This window comes from Salmo salar, chromosome 12 (assembly GCF_965601325.2).
Source record: "Salmo salar chromosome 12, fSalSal1, whole genome shotgun sequence".
Lineage (NCBI taxonomy): Eukaryota > Metazoa > Chordata > Actinopteri > Salmoniformes > Salmonidae > Salmo > Salmo salar.
The window spans coordinates 97,473,886-97,498,509 of NC_138302.1; the positions used below are offsets into that span (position 1 = coordinate 97,473,886).

The 24,624-nt window shown below is 43.5% G+C and overlaps 1 protein-coding gene across 1 annotated transcript in view; it reads left to right on the forward strand.

The window, feature by feature from the left end:
• Nucleotides 1–24,624, forward strand: part of nckap1l (NCK associated protein 1 like) — a 39,426-nt gene that overhangs the window by 10,644 nt on the left and 4,158 nt on the right. Inside the window, exons 16-28 of the mRNA XM_045691952.2 lie at nt 3,814–3,959; nt 6,623–6,755; nt 7,435–7,554; nt 8,087–8,226; nt 12,081–12,212; nt 14,950–15,168; nt 16,911–17,041; nt 19,229–19,326; nt 19,980–20,073; nt 20,451–20,533; nt 20,804–20,884; nt 22,925–23,018; nt 23,349–23,465. Coding sequence (XP_045547908.1) covers nt 3,814–3,959; nt 6,623–6,755; nt 7,435–7,554; nt 8,087–8,226; nt 12,081–12,212; nt 14,950–15,168; nt 16,911–17,041; nt 19,229–19,326; nt 19,980–20,073; nt 20,451–20,533; nt 20,804–20,884; nt 22,925–23,018; nt 23,349–23,465 — 1,588 coding nt within the window. The remainder of the gene's footprint in view (nt 1–3,813; nt 3,960–6,622; nt 6,756–7,434; nt 7,555–8,086; nt 8,227–12,080; nt 12,213–14,949; nt 15,169–16,910; nt 17,042–19,228; nt 19,327–19,979; nt 20,074–20,450; nt 20,534–20,803; nt 20,885–22,924; nt 23,019–23,348; nt 23,466–24,624) is intronic.

Below are 24,624 nucleotides of genomic sequence, written 5' to 3' on the forward strand. Positions count from 1 at the left end.
TAGATAAAGAGCAAAACAAATATACTTGAATAGACCTTAAGTATATTGTTAGTGTATTAGATAAAGAGCAAAACAAATATACTTGAATAGACCTTAAGTATATTGTATGTATATTTCTCATAAATTATAAATCTACTAAAATGGTTTTTGAATAAGAATTCCTGTATTGTTTTTAACCAAAAAAATTATATTTATAATGTGTTTTCAAGTATACTTTTACAAAGACACTTCTACTCGTTAATCACATTAGCCATGTAAAAGTGATCTTGATTGACCGAGGTATCTAGTCAGCCAATGTTAACGTGTTATTTACAAAGTAGCTGTGTCTGAAGCAGCAAGCGATACTTCAAAAACTGTTGGCATTTCAAACTTTAGTTGTTCACATTACTGGATTTCAATAAAATGTGTAATGTGAAATTAAAAGTGAAAAACTTCAGTTGCAGAAAAGGATGATGGGGAATATGCACATTTTTGTGCACATGTGTTTTTGAAGGTTTACTTTAAATATATTTTGTGGACATTTTAAGTTAAATATATTTTTTTGAAAGTATACTTAAGTATATTAAAACGTATACTCTCAGGAAGCATGTTTCTCAGCAGTGCAATAAATAAATAAGTAATATGGGTGGCAGGTAGCCTAGTGGTTAGAGTGTTAGGCCAGTAACCGAAAGGTTGCTGGATCGAATCCCCGAGCTCTGTCGTTCTGCAGTTAACCCGCTGTTCCTACGCCGTCATTGTAAATAAGAATTTGTTCTTAACTGACTTGCCTAGTTAAATAAAGGTAAAAATAAACAATTGTTGTCAATGTTCTCTGCACTCTTATGAACAGGAACTCAGAAAGTACTTCCAAACATTATTGGCACTGAAACTACAGTGCCTTGCAAAAGTATTTATACCCCTTGAATTTATTCTCATTTTGTTACAAAGTGAGATTTAAATGGATTTAGTTGTAATTGTTGGTTAACAATCTAAATAAAATACTCTGTCAAAGTGGAAGATTTCTATACGTTTAAAAAAAAAAAGATTGTTAGAAAGTAAATAACTGAAATATAGTCGTGGCATAAGTATTCGGCTCCCTCAGTCAATACATGCTAGAAACACAGTTGGCAGTGATTGCAGAGGTGAGTCTTCTTGGGTAAGTCTAAGAGCTTTCTACTCATGGATTGTGCAATATTAACCCTTCATTCTTTTCATAATTGGGGTGGCTGGTAGCCTTGTGGTTAGAGCGTTGGGCCAGTAACCGAAAGGTTGCTAGATCGAATCCTTGAGCTGACAAGGTAAACATCTCTCATTCTGCCCCTGAACAAGGCAGTTAACCAACTGTTCCTAGGTTGTCATTGTAAATAAGATTTATTTTTTTTGCTGACTTATCTAGTTAAATAAAGGTAAAATAAATAAAGTAAAATAAAAAATCATTCTTCAAGATGTTGGTGTTTATGGCTGCTTAGCAATTTTAAGATCTTCTAATAGATTTTCAAGCAGATTTAAGTCAAAACTGTAACTTGGCCACTCAGGAACATTCCTTGTCTTCTTGGTAAGCAACTCCCTTGTAGATTTGGCCTTGTGTTGTAGTTTATTGTCCTGCTGAAAGGAGAATTTATCTCCCAGTGTCTGGAGTCAAACAGACTGAAGCAGGTTTTTCTCTTGGATTTTACCTGTGCTTAGCTCTATCCTGAAAAACTCCCCAGTATTTGCCGATATCAAGCATACCCATACCATGATGCAGCCACCACCATGCTTGAAAATAAGGAGGCAGTTACTCAATGACGTGTTGTGTCAGGTTTGCCCCAAACATAAGGCTTAGCATTTAGGCCTAAATGTTTTTTGTTTTTTTTGCAGTGTTACTTTAGTTTCTCGTTGCATACAAGATGTATGTTTTATTCTGTATATTTGTATTAAATCATTATTGTGGAGTCACTACAATTTTGTTGATCCATCCTCAGTTTTCTCCAATCACAGCCATTGTTTTCAGGAACTGTTTTACAATCACCAATGGCCTCATGGTAACATTGCTGAGCAGTTTCATTCCTGTCCTGCAGCTCAGTTCAGAAGGATGACTGTTTTAATGCATAATCCACAGCATAATTATTAACTTGACCATGCTTAAAGAGATATTCAATCTCCTTATTTTATATTGTTACCGATTTTTACCAATCACTGCCCTTTTTATGAGGCTTTCAAAAGTTGAATATGTGCTTGAAATTCAATACTTGACTGAGGGACCTTACAGATGTATGTATGGGGGACAGAGGAATGGTTAGTCATAAACAAATCATGCCAACGGAGCCCTTATTCGCCGCACCGGACTGTGCGTGTGTATGGGCGACACCGTGCGCATTTCTGCGTAACAAGGTGCTTGCTCTATCCGTCGCTCCCCATAATAAGCATGGGGAGTTGGCTCAGGTCTCCAACCTGACTCTGCCAAACTCCCCGTGTGCCCCCCCCCCCCATTTTGGGGGGGGGATGCCTCTCGGCCTCATGTAGCTCCCTTAATTTCTTCTCCCAGAAACGTCGTTCTGCCTCCCACGTCCATCCTTCTCCTCGGTGCTCCAATCCCCGCTGCTTGGTCCTTGTTTGGTGGGTGGTTCTGTCATAGGCATTGTAAGGATTGGACCAAGGCACAGCGGGTATAGTGCTCATCTTCTTAATTTATTAAAGAAAACACTTAAACAAAATAAACAAAACGACGAAACAGTTCCGTAAGGCAACACAGGCTATACAGGAAAACACCACCCACAAAACACAAGTGAAACAAACACAACTAAATATGGCCTCTAATTAGAGACAACTACAACCAGCTGACTCTAATTGGAGGTCATTGCCAAAAACCCAACATAGAAATAGAAAACTAGATATAAACATAGAAATAGATAACATAGAACCTAAACACCGAAACACACAAAACAAACACCCCCTGCCACGCCCTGACCAAACTACAATGACAAATAACCCCGTTTACTGGTCAGGACGTGACAAGGTGTATGAATACTTTTGCAAGGCTGTATACTCACAAGCAGAGTTTCATAAAAAAAAAAAAAATCAACTCTTAAATTTAAAAACAACACCGTGTATTTTGAGTATACTAAATTACAAATAAAGGGATTGAAATTGTTGTACAGTTTTAATGAGTGTGTTTCAGTTTAATGATAGTAAACAAATAGTATACAATACTTAGACTGAAAAACAATTCATTTGAAGTACACTTTTAATAAGTGCATTGAAGTGTGATGATGGTATATTTATAGTATTCTTTTTGTATACTATAAATATACTAGAAAAATAGATCTAGTTTTCAAAGTATATTATTTGAATTTGTTGTATATTAAAATATTATTTTTTTGCTCTTGGGGTGTCACGTTACCGCCCTACACCAGTGTATCAAGGTGTCTGTGCTGTCTCATGTTACTGCCCTACACCAGTGTATCAAGGTGTCTGTGCTGTCTCATGTTACTGCCCTACACCAGTGTATCAAGGTGACTGTGCTGTCTCATGTTACTGCCCTACACCAGTGTATCAAGGTGTCTGTGCTGTCTCATGTTACTGCCCTACACCAGTGTATCAAGGTGTCTGTGCTGTCTCATGTTACAGGCCTACACCAGTGTATCAAGGTGTCTGTGCTGTCTCATGTTACTGCCCTACACCAGTGTATCAAGGTGTCTGTGCTGTCTCATGTTACTGCCCTACACCAGTGTATCAAGGTGACTGTGCTGTCTCATGTTACAGGCCTACACCAGTGTATCAACGTGACTGTGCTGTCTCATGTTACTGCCCTACACCAGTGTATCAACGTGACTGTGCTGTCTCATGTTACAGGCCTACACCAGTGTGTCCAAGGCCCCACTCTCCCTCAAGGAATACCCAGACCTGGCTAAAGTGATGAACATGACCCAATTCCACACCAAGATGTTGGACAACGTGCAGGAGATGCTTCACGAAACCTCAGATGTCTCCATCCTCTGGTCAGTGTGCTCCCCCATGGGCCCCATAGAAAAAAAACATCCTCTACTACAGTGGTATTAAAAGTCAATAAGGGACTGCTTCACTAGTCCCCACCCCCACTAGACCCTACCCCCACTAGACCCCACCCCCACTAGACCCCACCCCCACTAGACCCCACCCCCACTAGACCCCACCCCCACTAGACCCTACCCCCACTTGTCCCTACCCCCACTTGTCCCTACCCCCACTAGTCCCTACCCCCACTAGACCCCACCCCCACTAGACCCCACCCCCACTAGACCCCACCCCCACTAGTCCCCACCCCCACTAGTCCCCACCCACACTAGTCCCTACCCCACTAGACCCCACCCCCACTACTCCCTCATCCCTTGGTACTTCTGTAGATCAGAAGGGTTTGGAATAAAGCAATATGGCAAAACGTCTACCTTGCCAATCACCTAGTCCAAGATATTATAGTATAGACAAATAATCTACTGTACATGATGTGCATAGGGTTTATGGCAGGGGTCCCCAATAGGGTCTATGGCAGGGGTCCCCAATAGGGTCTATGGCAGGGGTCCCCAATAGGGTTTATAGCAGGGGTCCCCAATAGGGTTTATAGCAGGGGTCCCCAATAGGGTTTATAGCAGGGGTCCCCAATAGGGTTTATAGCAGGGGTCCCCAATAGGGTTTATGGCAGGGGTCCCCAATAGGGTTTATGGCAGGGGTCCCCAATAGGGTTTATGGCAGGGGTCCCCAATAGGGTTTATGGCAGGGGTCCCCAATAGGGTCTATGGCAGGGATCCCCAATTTACATTCAGCTGCCGGCCGATTACATTGGGATATGATCACATATGCCTCTCTGTTTATGCATGAAAATACTTGGGAATAGATTTCCGAAATTAAAATCACTGAGCTCATTACCTGGGGATTTTAGTCTTCAATGTCCAAGAACATAAATGTTATATATACCATTTCTCTCTCTCTAATATATATATATATATATATATATATATATATATATATACATATACACACAAAAGTATGTGGACACCCCTTCAAATTAGTGGATTTGGCTATTTCAGCCCCACCTGTTACTGACAGGTGTATAAAATTGAGCACACATACATGCAATCTCTGTATTCAAACATTGGCAGTAGAACGGCCTTACTGAAGAGCTTCGTGTCTTTCAACGTGGCACCGTCATAGGATGCCACCTTTCCAACAAGTCAGTTTGTCAAATTTCTGCCATGCTAGAGCTGCCCCGGTCAACTGTAAGTGCTGTTACTGTGAAGTGGAAACGTCTAGGATCAACAAGAGCTCCGCTACGAAGTGGTAGGTCACACAAGCTCACAGAACGGGACTGCCGAGTGCTGAAGAGCGTAGTCTGTCCTCGGTTGCGACACTCACTACCAACTTCCAAACCACCTCTGGAAGCAACGTCAGCACAAGAACTGTTCGTCGGGAGCTTCATGAAATGGGTTTCCATGGCCTAAGATCACCATGCGCAATGCCAAGCGTCAGCTGGAGTGGTGTAAAGCTCACCTCCATTGGACTCTGGAGCTGTGGAACACCGTTCTCTGGAGTGATGAATCACACTTCACCGTCTTGCAGTCCGACGGATGAATCTGTGTTTTGGCGGATGCCAGAAGAATGCTACCTGCCCCAATGCATAGTGCCAACTGTAAAGTTTGTTGGAGGAGAAATCTTAACGCTTTCCTGTTTCAGCATGACAAAAGCGAGGTCCATACAGAAATAGTTTGTCAAGATCGGTGTGGAAGAACTTGACTGGCCTGCACGGACCCCTGACCTCAACCCCATCAAACACCATTGTGATAAATTGGAACGCCGACTATTAGCCAGGCCTAATAGCCCAACATCAGTTCCTGACCTCACTAATGCTCTTGTGGCTGAATGGAAGCAAATCACCACAGCAATGTTCCAACATCTAGTGGAAAACCTTCCAGGTAGTGGAGGCTGTTATTGCTGGAAAGTGCAGACCAACCCGAGATTTTGGAATGAGATGTTTGACAAGCCGGTGTCCATATACTTTTGGTCATGTAATATGTGTGTGTGTGTGTGTGTGTGTGTGTGTGTGTGTGTGTGTGTGTGTGTGTGTGTGTGTGTGTGTGTGTGTGTGGTGTGTGTGTGTGTGTGTGTGTGTGTGTGTGTGTGTGTGTGTGTGTGTGTGTACAGTACCAGTCAAAAGTTTGGACACACCTACTCATTCAAGGGTTTTTCTTTATTTGTACTATTTTCTACATTGTAGAATAATTGTGAAGACATCAAAACTATGAAATAACACATATGAAATCATGTAGTACTTTTGACGTGTGTGTGTATATACATATACACACATCCCCCATGGGCCGCCTATTGGGGTGTATTGTTCTAGGGACTGGGGGCCCACACATGTATTAAAAAAAACAGAACAACTCTTATCATTGATGAATTCAGCGTGTGAACCATTGATGTCTTAAACCAACATGTTCATACACACCTTTTGGTTGTGTATGTCTAGCTCTTACCCTTAAACCATTTCTGAGACAATGAAGGTTGGAACTGATATATGTAACACCATTGTTGCATCCGAAATGGCACCCTATTCCCTACACAGACCACATGGTGTGTGTGTTAACCCTTCACTCCTAAACACTGAAATATGACTGTGTTCGTAATACAGCTTCTACCCGCGGGTGTTTGAGAAGATGTTCTCTCAGAGCAGCGAGGAGGTTTCGATGCAGCGCTACCTCATGTCTTTCCCTCTGGTCTGCTCCCACTTCAACCAGACTGTCCATCAGCTCTGTCCAGAAGAGGTCAGTACCCAGACACTATCGGAACTAAATCTACTATATACTACTGGGATAGGTTAAACTATATACTACTGGGATAGGTTAAACCATATACTACTGGAATAGGTTAAACCATATACTACTGGAATAGGTTAAACCATATACTACTGGGATAGGTTAAACTATATACTACTGGGATAGGTTAAACCATATACTACTGGAATAGGTTAAACTATATACTACTGGAATAGGTTAAACTATATACTACTGGGATAGGTTAAACTATATACTACTGGAATAGGTTAAACCATATACTACTGGAGTAGGTTAAAGCATAAGTGGAATATATATTTAAATATCAAGGTTATTTAAATAACCTTGATATTTATATATATATTCCACTTATGCTTTAACCTATTCTGTACCGAGAGAGTTTGTATTTGTTTTTCTCTGGTTGATTGAGATGTTGTACTCACTGGTTAAATTATTAGGGCCAGGAGTTTTTCCTGACCTTACCTGAAAACACTGGGTCAAACTACACAGAACAGGTTAATGGAAAAACTCTTGGCCCTAATTCTGAAAAACATATATTTTTAGTATTGGGATAACTCTAAGGAACAACTCTGTTTCCTTGTCTTGTCCTGTCTCATTGTGTCTTGTATCTTGCCTTGTCTGTGTCATGTCATGTCATGTCGGTGTCTAGACGGAGGCTGTTGAGAAGAGGAGTCTGCGTCTATGTGTGACCTTCCTGGAGGAGATTGCCAAACAGACTAGCTCCGTCATCTTAGAGATCTGTACCGAACAGTGCAACCTCAATGACCAGGTGTGTGTGTGTGTGTGTGTGTGTGTGTGTGTGTGTGTGTGTGTGTTTGAGATATGCAACCTCAATGACCAGGAATCTGGGGGAAGTGTACAGGTCACACAACTAATTAACTATAAGACTGATGCAGTCAATCAACAGTATTTTTAAAATGTTATTATAACACTCCCGTAGTCACTACAGAAGCCATATAAAGATACAAAAATGGATCTCGGAGACTGTTCAATGGTCATTTCAATTCTAGATATTTAGCCATTGACAAAAACAAATTCCAGGTTGTACCTTTTTAACGTATGAGTGTGCCAGTTGGAAGACTTAAGACTAAGGATGACTCTGAGAAGGGGAAGTGATGTAATGACAGTGTTGTTTTTTTCTCTCTGGTGGAAAACATTGTGAGGGTGTTTATTTTAATTTAGACTCCTGACGGGCTGAAGGATAGCAGACAAAAGTAAAATCACTCACAATGCAATGTAGAATACACTTTAACGGAATGTGTTTATTCTCTGTGGTCCTCTTTAACCATGTTTCCTATTAGCTGTTGCCCAAACACTGTGGCCAGACCATAAGTGCAGCCCGCAATAAGAAGCAGAAGAAACCGATGGTGAAAAAAGGAGACGTACAGAGAGAGAAACCTGGAACAGAGAGCCAGAGGAAGGACCGTGCCGTTGTCACCAAGTCAGTGCTTTTACCCTTCCTTCCTCCCTGTACTACTCCATTCCTAAATCAAATCAAAATGTTATTTTCACTGTGCTTCATTAACAACAGGTGTAGACTAACTGTGAAATGCTGACTTCCCAACAATACACAGAGAAAAGAATAGAAAAACATAACACAAGCAATACATAGACGATAAGTAACGATACCTTGTCTTTATACATGGGGTAACAGTACTGAGTCCATGTGCAGGAGTATGAGGTCATTGAGGTAGATATGTGCATATAGGTAGAGATAAAGGGACTAGGCAACAGGATAGATAATAGACAGTAACAGCAGTATACTGTAGGTAGAGATAAAGGGACTAGGCAACAGGATAGATAATAGACAGTAACAGCAGTATACTGTAGGTAGGGGTAAAGGATAGATAATAGACAGTAACAGCAGTATACTGTAGGTAGGGGTAAGGGATAGATAATAGACAGTAACAGCGGTATACTGTAGGTAGGGGTAAGGGATAGATAATAGACAGTAACAGCGGTATACTGTAGGTAGGGGTAAGGGATAGATAATAGACAGTAACAGCAGTATACTGTAGGTAGGGGTAAGGGATAGATAATAGACAGTAACAGCAGTATACTGTAGGTAGGGGTAAAGGATAGATAATAGACAGTAACAGCAGTATACTGTAGGTAGGGGTAAAGGATAGATAATAGACAGTAACAGCAGTATACTGTAGGTAGGGGTAAAGGATAGATAATAGACAGTAACAGCAGTATACTGTAGGTAGGGGTAAAGGATAGATAATAGACAGTAGCAGCAGTATACTGTAGGTAGGGGTAAAGGATAGATAATAGACAGTAGCAGCAGTATACTGTAGGTAGGGGTAAAGGATAGATAATAGACAGTAACAGCAGTATACTGTAGGTAGGGGTAAAGGATAGATAATAGACAGTAACAGCAGTATACTGTAGGTAGGGGTAAAGGATAGATAATAGACAGTAACAGCAGTATACTGTAGGTAGGGGTAAAGGATAGATAATAGACAGTAAAAGCAGTATACTGTAGGTAGGGGTAAATGATAGATAATAGACAGTAACAGCGGTATACTGTAGGTAGGGGTAAAGGATAGATAATAGACAGTAACAGCGGTATACTGTAGGTAGGGGTAAAGGATAGATAATAGACAGTAACAGCGGTATACTGTAGGTAGGGGTAAAGGATAGATAATAGACAGTAACAGCAGTATACTGTAGGTAGGGGTAAAGGATAGATAATAGACAGTAACAGCAGTATACTGTAGGTAGGGGTAAAGGATAGATAATAGACAGTAACAGCAGTATACTGTAGGTAGGGGTAAAGGATAGATAATAGACAGTAACAGCAGTATACTGTAGGTAGGGGTAAAGGATAGATAATAGACAGTAGCAGCAGTATACTGTAGGTAGGGGTAAAGGATAGATAATAGACAGTAGCAGCAGTATACTGTAGGTAGGGGTAAAGGATAGATAATAGACAGTAACAGCAGTATACTGTAGGTAGGGGTAAAGGATAGATAATAGACAGTAACAGCAGCGTATGTAACTTTTTTACATTGACACCCCCCCATTTTGTTTTTACACTGCTGCTACTCGCTCTTTACTGTCTAGGCATTGTCCCTTCACCCCTTCCTACATGTACAAATGACCTCGACTAACCTCTACCCCCACACACTGACTCGGTACCGGTACTCCCTGCATATAGCCTCGTTATTGTATTGGTACTTTTTATTTCCACCTGTCCCATTTATCCATCCCTCTATTCATCCATCCATCCCTCTATTCATCCATCCATCCCTCTATTCATCCATCCATCCCTCTATTCATCCATCCCTCTATTCATCCCTCTATTCATCCATCCATCCCTCTATTCATCCATCCATCTATTCATCCATCCATCCATCCATTCATCCATCCCTCTATTCATCCATCCATCCCTCTATTCATCCATCCATCCCTCTATTCATCCATCCATCCCTCTCTTCATCCATCCATCCCTCTATTCATCCCTCTATTCATCCATCCATCCCTCTATTCATCCATCCATCCCTCTATTCATCCATCCATCCCTCTATTCATTCATCCATCTATCCCTCTATTCATTCATCCATCCATCCCTCTATTCATTCATCCATCCATCCATCCCTCTATTCATCCATCCCTCTATTTATCCATTCCTCCATTCCTTCTTCACCCCGCTCTTCCATTCCATTTGACCTCCATTCATCTCTCCTCCAAATCGAATACTGTTCGGTTAAATCACTCATTTCATGAACTACCACTATGCAGCGTAAAGTCTCCTCTGACATTTTAAGTGTTTTGTCGATTGATTGGATATTTCATGGGTTTTAATTTTTAAAGAAAAGTAGACCAGCAATTTCTAAAGTCTCTCTCTCTCAATTTAAGTAAACATTACACTCACAAAAGAATAAAGACATTTCAAATGACATATTATGTGGAATTAGTTAAAGTACAAAAAGGGAAGATGAATAAATATGGGTTGTATTTACAATGGTGTTTGTTCTTCACCGGTTGCCCTTTTCTTGTGGCAACAGGTCACACATCTTGCTGCTGTGATGGCACACTGGTATTTGAGAGTTTAGCAAAATTGGGTTTGTTTTCAAATTATTTGTGTCTCTAATATGGTCATACATTTGGCAGGTTAGGAAGTGCAGCTCAGTTTCCACCTCATTTTGCAGCCTTTCTCAATAGCAAGGCTATGCTCACTGAGTCTGTACATAGTCAAAGATTTCCTTAAGTTTGTGTCAGTCACAGTGGTCAGGTATTCTACCACTGTACACTCCCTGTTTAGGGCCAAATAGCATTCTACTTTGCTATGTTTTTTTCTTAATTCTTTCTAATGTGTCAAGTAATTATACTTTTTTTTCAAATAGTTTTCTAATGTTTTGTTTGGGTCTAATTGATTTGCTGTCCTATTTGTATGGCTCTGTGGGATCTGTTTGTGTTTGTGAACAGAGCCTCAGGACCAGCTTGCTTAGGGGACTCTTCTCCAGGTTCATCTCTCTGTAGGTGATGGCTTTGTTATGGAAGGTTTGGGAATCGCTTCCTTTTAGGTGGTTGTAGAATTTAACGTCTCTTTTCTGGATTTTGATCATTAGCGGGTATCGGCCTAATTCTGCTCTGCATGCATTATTTGGTGTTTTACGTTGTACACTGAGGATATTTTTGCAGAATTCTGCATGCAGTCTCAATTTGGTGTTTGTCCGATTTTGTGAATTCTTGGTTGGTGAGCTGACCCCAGACCTTACAACCATAAAGGGGAATGGTTTCTATAACTGATTCAAGTATTTTTAGCCAGATACTAATTGGTATGTCGAATTTCTTTCCCTCCCTCCCTCCCTCCCTCCCTCCCTCCCTCCCTCCCTCCCTCCCTCCCTCCCTCCCTCCCTCCCTCCCTCCCTCCCTCCCTCCCTCCCTCCCTCCCTCCCTCCCTCCCTCTCTCCCTCTCTTCCTCTCTTCCTCTCTCTCTCTCTCTCTCTTCCTCTCTCTCTCTCTCTCTCTTCCTCTCTCTCTCTCTCTCTCTCCCTCTCTTCCTCTCTCTCTCTCTCTCTCTCTCTCTCTCCTCTCTCTCTCTCTCTCTCTTCCTCTCTCTCTCTCTCTCTCTTTCTATCTCTTCCTCTCTCTCTTCTCTCTCTCTCTCTCTCTCTCTCTCTCTCTCTTCCTCTCCCTCTCTCTCTCCCTCCCTCTCTCTCTCCCTCCCTCTCTCTCCCTCTCTCCCTCTCTCTCCCCCTCTCTCTCTCTCTCCCCCTCTCTCTCTCTCTCCCTCTCCCTCTCCCCCCCTCTCTCTCCCTCTCCCCCCCTCTCTCGCTCTTCCAGTATGGACAAGATGCATCTGACTCTGACTGAGCTGTGCTCCTCCTTCAGTGGGAGCAGTGACTTCACAGTGTTCAACCACATCATCACTCCTACAGAGTTTCTCATATCTCACTTGGAGACACGCCTCACCAAGTACGCCACACAAACATGATCTCTGTCTTAATATTGCTTTATTTATTTATTTATTGCTTTATAATATTGGATCGTTAAATCCTTTTCTCCACCTAAATCTCAATTTCTCTGTTTAAACAAGACATGAAAGGAGACATTTTATAATGCAGAGAAGATTTGTATTGTATTTTATTTTTATTTAACTAGGCAAGTCAGTGAAGAAAAAAATTCTTATTTACTATGACCTCCTGCAGAGACGGGGCTGGGAATATAAATATAGGACAAAACAAACATCACAACAAGAGAGACAACACTACGCAAAGAGAGACCTAAGACAACAACTTAGCAAGGCAGCAACACATGACAACACAGCAAGGTAGAAACACATGACAACACAGCAAGGTAGGAACACATGACAACACAGCAAGGTAGAAACACATGACAACACAGCAAGGTAGAAACACATGACAACACAGCATGGTAGAAACACATGACAACACAGCAAGGTAGAAACACATGACAACACAGCATGGTAGAAACACATGACAACACAGCAAGGTAGAAACACATGACAACACAGCATGGTAGAAACACATGACAACACAGCAAGGTAGAAACACATGACAACACAGCAAGGTAGAAACACATGACAACACAGCAAGGTAGAAACACATGACAACACAGCAAGGTAGAAACACATGACAACACAGCAAGGTAGAAACACAACATGACAACACAGCAAGGTAGAAACACAACATGACAACACAGCAAGGTAGAAACACAACATGACAACACAGCAAGGTAGAAACACATGACAACACAGCAAGGTAGAAACACAACATGACAACACAGCAAGGTAGAAACACAACATGACAACACAGCAAGGTAGAAACACATGACAACACAGCAAGGTAGAAACACAACATGACAACACAGCAAGGTAGAACCACAACATGACAACACAGCAAGGTAGAAACACAACATGACAACACAGCAAGGTAGAAACACATGACAACACAGCAAGGTAGAAACACATGACAACACAGCAAGGTAGAAACACAACATGACAACACAGCATGGTAGAAACACAACATGACAACAACATGGTAGCAACACAACATGACAACAGAATTGGTAGCAACACAACATGGTAGAAACACAACATGACAACAACATGGTAGTAACACAACATGGCAACAACATGGGCAGCAACACACCATGACAACAACATGGTAGCAACACACCATGACAACAACATGGTAGAAACACACCATGACAACAACATGGTAGCAACACACCATGACAACAACATGGTAGCAACACACGATGGCAACAACATGGAAGCAACACACCATGGCAACAACATGGAAGCAACACACCATGGCAACAACATGGAAGCAACACACCATGGCAACAACATGGAAGCAACACACCATGGCAACAACATGGAAGCAACACACCATGGCAACAACATGGAAGCAACACACCATGGCAACAACATGGAAGCAACACACCATGGCAACAACATGGTAGCAACACACCATGGCAACAACATGGTAGCAACACACCATGGCAACAACATGGTAGCAACACACCATGGCAACAACATGGTAGCAACACACCATGGCAACAACATGGTAGCAACACACCATGGCAACAACATGGTAGCAACACACCATGGCAACAACATGGTAGCAACACACCATGGCAACAACATGGTAGCAACACACCATGGCAACAACATGGTAGCAACACACCATGGCAACAACATGGTAGCAACACACCATGGCAACAACATGGTAGAAACACACCATGGCAACAACATGGGGAGCAACACAACATGGCAACAACATGGGGAGCAACACAACATGACAACAACATGGGGAGCAACACACCATGACAACAACATGGTAGCAACACACCATGACAACAACATGGTAGCAACACAACATGACAACAACATGGTAGCAACACAACATGACAACAACATGGGAAGCAACACACCATGGCAACAACATGGTAGCAACACAACATGACAACAACATGGGTAGCAACACAACACGACAACAACATGGGTAGCAACACAACACGGCAACAACATGGTAGCAACACAACTTGGTAGTAACTCAACATGACAGCAACATGGTAGCAACATGACAACAACATGGTAGATACTTTACTGAACTATATATTACAGAGGTCAGGAGTTCAGACAATCATAGCTACAATAGGTTGCTATTTCTCTATTTCAAAATGAACATTCATACCAACCCAAGTATGCTCCATAATGGTCTGTGTACATGTTCTGCTTCCGTTTCAGCACAGTGTAATTGATCAATCAATCAATTAAGTAACTCATGTAAATATAGCAGGGGGGAAGAGAGGAGAGAGAAAGAGATAGACAGAGTATAATGTTTACTGTTAATTTTTGATTGTTTATTTCACTTTTGTATATTATCTACTTCACTTGCTTTGGCAATGTTAACATATGTTTCCCATGCCAGTAAAGCCCCTTGAATTGGGAGAGACAGAGAGACAGAATAATCATTACATGGTTCGTTAAGCCTAACTGTTATTCATTCAGCCTGCCATGCCATGTAGCCCTGTCTGATTCCATGACGTTAGTTTGTGTGTGTGTGTGTGTGTGTGTGTGTGTGTGTGTGTGTGTGTGTGTGTGTGTGTGTGTGTGTGTGTGTGTGTGTGTGTGTGTGTGTGTGTGTGTGTGTGTGTGTGTGTGTGTGTGTGTGTAATGTTCCAGGATCATCGTGAGAATGGCTCATTACAACCAGACCACCCAGGAAATAGGACGTCCATCTGACCTCCTGGCCGGGATTCGGGCCTACACAGCCAGCCTGCACACCCTGTCACGCTACCTCAGTCTGGATGTCACTAGGCTGGTCAAGAATGTCCTACTGCAGCAGACACAGCCGCTGGACTCATACGGAGGACAGACCATCACCACGCTGTATACCAACTGGTAACGTGATACCAGCAGAAGTCCTCCAATTGCTATTTCATGTCCCACTCCTATTATTGTCAGAAATAAACTCAGCAAAAAAAGAAATGTCCTCTCACTGTCAACTGGGTTTATTTTCAGCAAACTTAACGTGTGTAAAATATTTGTGTAACATAACAAGATTCAACAACTGAGACATAAGCTGAACAAGTTCCACAGACATGTGACTAACAGAAATTGAATGTCCCTGAACAAAGGGGGGGGGGGGGGGTCAAAATCAAAAGTAACAGTCAGTATCTGGTGTGACCACCAGCTGCATTAAGCACTGCAGTGCATCTCCTCCTCATGGACTGCACCAGATTTGCCCGTTCTTGTTGTGAGATGTTACCCCACTCATCTATCAAGGCACCTGCAAGTTCCTGGACATTTCTGGGGGGAATGGCCCTAGCCCTCACCCTCCGATCCAACAGGTCCCAGACGTGCTCAATGGGATTGAGATCCGGGCTCTTCGCTGGCCATGGCAGAACACTGACATTCCTGTCTTGCAGGAAACCACACACAGAACGAGCAGTATGTCTGGTGACATTGTCATGCTGGAGGGTCATGTCAGGATGAGCCTGCAGGAAGGGTACCTCATGAGGGAGGAGGATGTCTTCCCTGTAACGCACAGCGTTGAGATTGCCTGCAATGACAACAAGCTTAGTCCAATGATGCTGTGACACACCGCCCCAGACCATGACGGACCCTCCACCTCCAAATCGATCCCGCTCCAGAGTACAGGCCTCGGTGTAAGACTCATTCCTTCGACGATAAACGCGAATCCGACCATCACCCCTGGTGTGACAAAACCGCGACTCGTCAGAGAAGAGCACTTTTTGCCAGTCCTGTCTGGTCCAGTGACTGTGGGTTTATGCCCATAGGTGACGTTTGTTGCCAGTGATGTCTGGTGAGGACCTGCCTTAGAACAGGCCTACAAGCCCTCAGTCGGCCTGTTGTGGACAGTCTGAACTGTGTGTTCCTGGTGTAACTCGGGCAGTTGTTGTTGCCATCCTCTACCTGTCCCACAGGTGTGATGTTCGGATGTACCGATCCTGTGCAGGTGTTGTTACACGTGGTCTGCCACTGTGAGGACGATCAGCTGTCCGTCCTGTCTCCCTGTAGCGTTGTCTTAGGTGTCTCACAGTACGGACATTGCAATTTATTGCCCTGGCCACATCTGCAGTCCTCATGCCTCCTTGCAGCATGCCTAAGGCACGTTCACGCAGATGAGCAGGGACCCTGGGCATCTTTCTTTTGGTATTTTTCAGAGTCAGTAGAAAGGCTTCTTTAGTGTCCTTCATAACTGTGACCTTAATTGCCTACCGTCTGTAAGCTGTTAGTGTCTTAATGACCGTTCCACAGGTGCATGTTCATTAATTGTTTATGGTTCATTGAACAAGCATGGGAAACAGTGTTTAAACTGTTTACAATGAAGATCTGTGAAGTTATTTGGATTTTTACGAATTATCTTTGAAAGACAAGGTCCTGAAAAAGGGACCTTTCTTTTTTTGCTGAGTTTAGGATTTGAACTGACAACCCTTCTGTAACTTGTCTTCATCTCTTGCTTCTCCAGGCTAACAGACATTATATCAGTTGCTGAAGTGTTTCCTCTGTCACTGCACTGCTACATGCATGTAGTTATAGATGTTCATATGCAGCTATTAGCACCTATGTTGTGCATTTGAATGCATTAGGAAGAGGATATGACGTCTGCCTCTCCACAGGTACCTAGAGGGCCTTCTGCGTCAGGCCAGCAGCAACCTGATCGTTCACTGCCCCGCAATGCACTGCTTTGTCAACCAGACCATCGAGAACGAGAATAGTTTCAGAGCAGAGGAGTACTCTGATATCTCAGGTGAGACCTGCCTGCAGTAGGGTAGCCGGGTGACCTCTGCCCTCTCCACCTAGCTCCACCTAGCTCCGCCCTCTCCACCTAGCTCCGCCCTCTCCACCTAGCTCCGCCCTCTCCACCTAGATCCGCCCTCTCCACCTAGCTCCACCTAGCTCCGCCCTCTCCACCTAGATCCACCCTCTCCACCTAGCTCCGCCCTCTCCACCTAGCTCCGCCCTCTCCACCTAGCTCCACCTAGCTCCGCCCTCTCCACCTAGCTCCACCTAGCTCCGCCCTCTCCACCTAGCTCCGCCCTCTCCACCTAGCTCCGCCCTCTCCACCTAGCTTCACCTAGCTCTGCCCTCTCCACCTAGCTCCGCCCTCTCCACCTAGCTCCGCCCTCTCCACCTAGCTCCGCCCTCTCCACCTAGCTCCACCCTCTCCACCTAGCTCCGCCCTCTCCACCTAGCTCCGCCCTCTCCACCTAGCTCCACCCTCTCCACCTAGCTCCACCCTCTATGATCTCATGTCTGCTCTATATATTTTCCATCCACTTTGCATAAGCCCTGAGAGATCTAATACCTCCTACAGAGTCACCTACAGACTCATCATCATACACTGCATCCCAAATGGCACTCTATTCCCTATAGAGTGCACTACTTTTGACAAGGGCCCTTATAATAGGGTGCCATTTTGGACTCAAATAATGTATTGTTTCAGTACTCCTTCTCTGTGTCTCTCACTCTGGCTTGACATTTACCAGGTGATTTACCTGCTCTCTATAATATCAAGGCGTCGTATTGAACCGTCATAGTAGTGTTTGTTTAGTCAGTGTCTTTGTTTACAAACTACTGTCCACGTACACACAGATCCGATACACATCCAGGGGCCTATACTCTGCCAGAGCCCTGTACTACGAAGTAGGTGTTCAGGAGTTAGCCAGGTAACTTCGGTCAATTCGGAGTTCAACTCGGGATAACTGGTACCACGAAAGTAGCTCACCTTTTTAGCTAGGTACATTTCTATGGCAACAAATCCTTCAGCACTAACCTGCTGCTGGGCAGGCTAACTCAGGGATAACTCTGTTTATCCTTCATTCAGAACTAACCTGCTGCTGGGCAGGCTAACTCAGGGATAACTCTGTTTATCCTGCATTCAGAACTAACCTGCTGCTGGGCAGGCTAACTCAGGGATAACTCTGTTTATCCTGCATTCAGAACTAACCTGCTGCTGGGCAGGCTAACTCAGGGATAACTCTGTTTATCCTTCATTCAGAACTAACGTGCTGCTGGGCAGGCTAACTCAGGGATAACTCTGTTTATCCTTCATTCAGAACTAACCTGCTGCTGGGCAGGCTAACTCAGGGATAACTCTGTTTATCCTTCATTCAGAACTAACCTGCTGCTGGGCAGGCTAACTCAGGGATAACTCTGTTTATCTTGAAGGAAGTGTCTGAGCCAAGAGTTGATGACCAATGAAATCACATTCCCTCCCTCTTGCAAAGATGGCTTCATCATTCCCTTCATTTGAGGAAGAAGATTGATTAATAAAATGTTTGTTTTTTTGTGTGTTAAAAAATTGTCATACAGGTGTTGTAGCCCTCAGGTGTTGTAGCCCTCAGGTGTTGTAGCCCTCAGGTGTTGTAGCCCTCAGGTGTTGTAGCCCTCAGGTGTTGTAGCCCTCAGGTGTTGTAGCCCTCAGGTCCTAACTGCAGTCTAAACTACTATCAAGTCACAAGGTGAGGCCCAGACGCAGACACAGGAGGCAGATGGTTGGAGTCTTACAATGTTTATTCATCCAAAAAGGGGTAGGCAAGAGAATGGTCGTGTACAGGCAAAAGGTCAGAACCAGGCAAAAGGTCAGAACCAGATCAGAGTCCGATGGGTACCGAAGGGCAGGCAGAATCAAGGTCAGGGCGGCGGAGTCGGCGGGAAAGTAGTCCAGAGACAGGCAGGGGTCAAAACCAGGAAGACAAGCAAAAGAGAATAGAAAAGGAGTACGGGGAAAAACAAGCTGGTTGACTTGACTAAACATACAAGATGAACTGGCACAGAGAGACAGGAAACACAGGGATAAATACACTGCGGGAAATAAGCGACACCTGGAGGGGGTGGAGACAATCACAGGGACAGGTGAAACAGATCAGGGCGTGATAACTACATTCTAAACCACACATCCATATTCTCTCCCCTTCATCCCTAATCTGCCCAGAGCTGCAGGCCCTGGCCGAGCTGATTGGTCCGTACGGTCTCAAGTTCCTCAGTGAGAACCTGATGTGGCACATCACCTCACAAGTCGGAGAACTCAAGGTAGGATTAAGCTTCAAACAATTACAGACGGCTCATAGTATCTCTCAGAGGGCTGGCTGGCGGTCTATCTCTGATCTGCCGCTGTTGAACTATGAAGTCACTCTTATTCTCCCCCACACAGTCCAAAAGGAGCTGAACTCTTACTCTCCCCCACACAGTCCGAAAGGAGATGAAGGTCATTGTGACCTGAACATCCCCTTTTTTTAAATTTATATTTAAAAAATGATCTCATTTGTCCCTGCTTAAATAAAAGTTAAATCAACATACTCTCTGAAAGAATGTGTCCTGATCAATGTGTTATTACAGCTCCTACGGTAAATGGTAGAAAGTTGACAGTAAGATTGAACTTGACATTAACTCTGTGATTGCACTCATAACCTGGTAGTTTGGCGATATCTCACAACTGTAACTCTATCCATCTGTTTTTATTTTTCCTCTGCTCTTCTCTTTGCTTCTACTCCCTCCCTCCCTCCCTCCCTCCCTCCCTCCCTCCCTCCCTCCCTCCCTCCCTCCCTCCCCTCCCTCCCTCCCTCCCTCCCTCCCTCCCTCCCTCCCTCCCTCCCTCCCTCCCTCCCTCCCTCCCTCCCTCCCTCCTCTCCTCTCCTCTCCTCTCCTCTCCTCTCCTCCCTTCTCTTCTCTCCTCTTCTCTTCAGAAACTGGTGATAGAGAACATGGACGTGCTAGTTCAGATGAGAGCTAACTTTGACAAACCTGAAGCCATGGCTAACCTCCAGAAGAGACTGCCTGGTAACACACACACACACACACACACACACACACACACACACACACACACACACACACACACACACACACACACACACACTAACCTTCAGGGAAGAGTGCCAAGTGAGCTGCTGGGGGAACAGGAGGAAGATGAGAAGACAGCCAAACAGAATGCTTTATCAGTTGATGATGTAAAAGGTGATGTGAAACACCTCAGGGGGACTGAATCCTGTCTGATCCTGTTAGATGCAGTGCAGTGTATATAACTGGAGCTTCTCCAATTGACATCAATGCATGATTTCAGAGATGTCAAAACATCTCGGTGCCGGGCCTCATGATACTAAAAGGATAATAGATTGAATGAACGTTGCTTTAATCTCTCGTGTGTTCCTGTCCAGCGGGAGAGAACGTTCTGAAGAGGATGACCATCGTCGGAGTGATCCTGTCCTTTAGGGCCATGGCACAGGACACACTGGAAGACGTGAGACACATTCTACCACCTATAATATACTGAATGGAGAATTTCATTTCATTCCCCTCTTGTGGGTAATAAGGCTGTTGTTGTGTATTGTTGGTGTCATAACACTGTGAAGTCAGTTGCCATGAGGTGACACCAGCTGCCACGACTGTTTATGACATCTGTCGCCCTTATGATGGAGGCTTCAAATAAAGTATGAATTTCCTGCAGAAAACACTCTTGGTGGTAGGGTACCCTATGACCAAGCTAATCCCTCTGTTCTCTGTTTTCCAGATCATGCAGAAGCATTGCCCCTACCTGATGGGGCCCATTGAGAGCCTAAGGGACCTGGTCTCCCCTGACACAGACATCAAGGTACAGCATGTTTTGCTTAGGTTTGGAAAATTGAATATAATCTGAGAGTAAAGACTAGGAGAGAATAGGGTAGGGTTGGATAGGGTAGAATTCGATATGGTATGGTAGGATAGGGTGGGATAGGATAGGGAAGGGTAGGAGTTGGTATGGTAGGGTTGGTTAGGCTAGAGTAGGGTAGGGTGTTATAGGATAGGGTAGGATAGGATATGGTATGGTAGGACACAGTAGGGTTGGATAGGGTAGGGTTGGATAGGGTATTATAGGGTAGGGTAGTTTATGGTAGGGTAGGTTACAGTAGGGTTGAATATGGTAGAATAGGGTTGGATAGGATACGGTATTATAGGGTAGGATACAATAGGATAGGATAGCATAGGGGTGGGTAGGGAAGGATAGGATAGGGTTGGATAGGATATGGCATTATAGGGTAGGATATAATAGGGGGGATAGGATAGGGTTGGATAGGATATGGTATGGTAGGATATGGTATGGTATGGTAGGATAGGGTATGGTATGGTAGGATAGGATATGGTATGGTAGAATAGGATATGGTATGGTAGGATAGGATATGGTATGGTAAATAGGGTAGATTATTGTAGGGTAGGGTGTGATACGGTAGGGTGGGACAGGGTAGGATAGGATAGGAAAGGGTAGGGTGGTGTAGGCTAGGGTTGGATAGGATACGGTATTATAGGGTAGGATATAATAGGATGGGATAGGATAGGGTAGGGTTGGACAGGGTAGGGGGTTTTGAATAGGGTTGGGTAGGGAAGGATAGGATATGGTATGGTAGGACACAGTATGGTTGTGTAGGATAGGGTAGGGTTGGACAAGGTAGGGGAGATAGGATAGGGTAGGGTTGGATCGGTAGAATATAATAGGGTAGGATATGGTATGGTAGGACACAGTAGGGTTGTATAGGGTAGGGTAGGTTGGATAGGGTTAAATAGGATAGGGTATTATAAGGTAGGGTAGGAAATGATATGGTAGGGTAGGATGCACTAGGGTTGGATAGGGTAGGACAGGATAGGATAGGGTTGGATAGGATAGGATAAGGTATTATAGGGTAGGATATGACAGGATATGAAAGGGTAGGGTGGGGTAGGGTACTAGGGTAGGATGATAGGGTATGTTATAGGGTGTAATCGGGTAGGATAGAGTATCGCATGGTAGGGTAAAACAGGGTAGAATAAGGTAGAATAGGGTATGGTAGGATAGGGTGGGATAGGGTGTGATAGGGTAGGATGGGGTAGGAGAGTATAGGGTAGGATGGGATCATTACCAATAACCAACGGTTCATACAGTAACTTGAATTACAGTGTTATTCAGAGCAGTAGAGCGTCGGAACAGTAGAAAACGTATTTTATGAGTTGTCTCTGACTGTGGAAAGCCCCCTGGCCCGCTGATGTCTTTTCCCTGAGCGTGAGAGTAGGACATACAAAGCAGACATCCCAGACCCGGGTGTAAATACTATTGGAAACAATTTAAAAATACTTCATCTGTGCTGGTTTGAGTTTGTATAGTGCTACGGAAACCAATAGAAAAATCAAACCCTGCCAACCTGGCACTCCAATCAGGCTAAAACAAATACTTCAAGTATTTGAAAGATATCAAACATTATTTGAACCCAAGTCTGCAGAGAAAACATAACATGCCACAGCCTGGTTCAGGATAAACCCTAAGACGTCAGCAGCACCAGGCACCAAGCAGAGGCAAGCTGACCTCCCTGAAAGAGACACATCATGTCTGTCTGGTCTGCAACCTCTCAACTAAAATAACCACCTCCATGGAAACATTCTGACCCCTCCAAAATACCCCCCCCCAACCCGCCCCCGCCCCCTCCCCCCCCAATCCGCCCCGTGCTACAGAAAGAGGGAACAGTAGTTAACCAATGCTTTATAGTTTCAGTTTAAGAAATATTCACTTAATGGAGGCCTTTTATGCTCAGCTAGAAGATAAAAAGAGCTAATAAGCCAAATAATTAAATGAAGGCATCTTTAAGATAAAATCTTTTGTTGAAAACATCTTGTTTAATTGATGCAGGTAACCCTAACGGTGTTTGAGCTGGCGTCTGCGGCAGGTCTGACTTGTGACATCGACCCTGCCTTGGTGGCAGCCATCGCTAGTATGCGTACAGGTAAATACAATAGTCTTTGATGTGATGTCAGTTGTTATACTGGTCATGTTCCAAGACAATTGTCACTATCCGGTTTGAAGGACCACTTTATTGGTTTTGTACAATACATCTTTAGGACAAAACAGCAGGATTCCGCAACCTATCCAGCCCTTTATAGCTGGACTCCAATTGGCTAAAAAGTCAAACAAATGAAAAAATATTTAACCTATTAATGCATGTCTTTCAACTTTCCTTTTGTTTATTTCCTGTGAATGTTTTCTAGAGTTTAGAAGAAGGGGAAAAAAATATATTTAAAAGGAAAGTTTGCTAAATATGAGTTCTACTCTCCAGATAACTCATCTGTAGATGAGGAGTACAAGCTAACCTGCCTTCTCCTGGTTTACATCGCTGTGTCTCTGCCCATCCTGGCTCTGGATCCCAACTCCTACTACAGCAGACATTATGGTGGTAAGGACTGGCTTATTGACTTGTGATAAATGTACTTATTAATGTCCCTTTTCGCTTCCTTTGGAACATACAGTCACAATAACCCTAGTGATACATTTAGTTCAGCGAAAAACCAACAACATTAATTACATTGTGTCTCTGCCTTCTCTGACCCTGGACCCCAACTCCTCCTACCGTCGAGGATGTTCATTTCATCTAATAACCTTTATATAACCTGTTTGGTTCCAGCCCTGAATGCTGATTGGCTGACGGTCTTGGTATATGAGACCGTATACCATGGGTGTGACAAAGCATGTATTGTTACTGCTCTAATTACTTTAGTAACCAGTTTATAATAGCAATAAGGCACCTCTTGGGTTTGCGATATATGACCAATATGCCACTTCTAATGGCTGTATCCAGCACTCCGAGATGCGTCGAGCTTAAGAACAGCCCTTAGCCATGGTACATTGGCCATATACCACACCCCCTTGTGCCTTATTGCTTAATTTAACCCCTGGGGAAATTCTTCAAGCAGGGTTGTATGTTGACCTTAATGTGATACGTGTAGTTCACTCCAACAAAAACAAAACTGCATTTAAAATGTTTTTCTTTCCAGATCTCGAAATCTGCTCCAATGTGGAGTTGAATCCATGTCTGATTTACGTGTTCATGTGTTCATTTGGATCCTTATTGGGTGTTACAATAGCAACAGCTACCCTTCTCATGCCATCTGTTGTGTGTAGATTAGTGCTAAGCGATTAACCGAAATGAATGCGCGATTGTGAGGTGATATAGAAAGCAGCTGTTGCTTCGCGAGGTATCTCTACCTGAAAATACATGATCTAAGTGATTGATAGTTGGTATTCAGCAGTCATAAAAGTATGCCTTTGAAGAACTATTCGAATAGTGATTTTGTCAGACTGCATAGGCAGCAGCTCTATAGAGATGAGATGATGACTTTGAATGAAATATTAAATAAAACAAATGTAAAATACAAAACAACTGAAATATTTTAGTAAAGTGATGTGAGTAAATGACGGTTAATAAGTCATAAACAGTAATGGACAGTCACTAGCATCATGGGACTTGTATTCATTGTTTTATTCTATGTTACAGCATTCAATCCAGCATTTTTAATAATCAAACCGGAGCTGATCCAACCTCAAGAAGCTGTGAT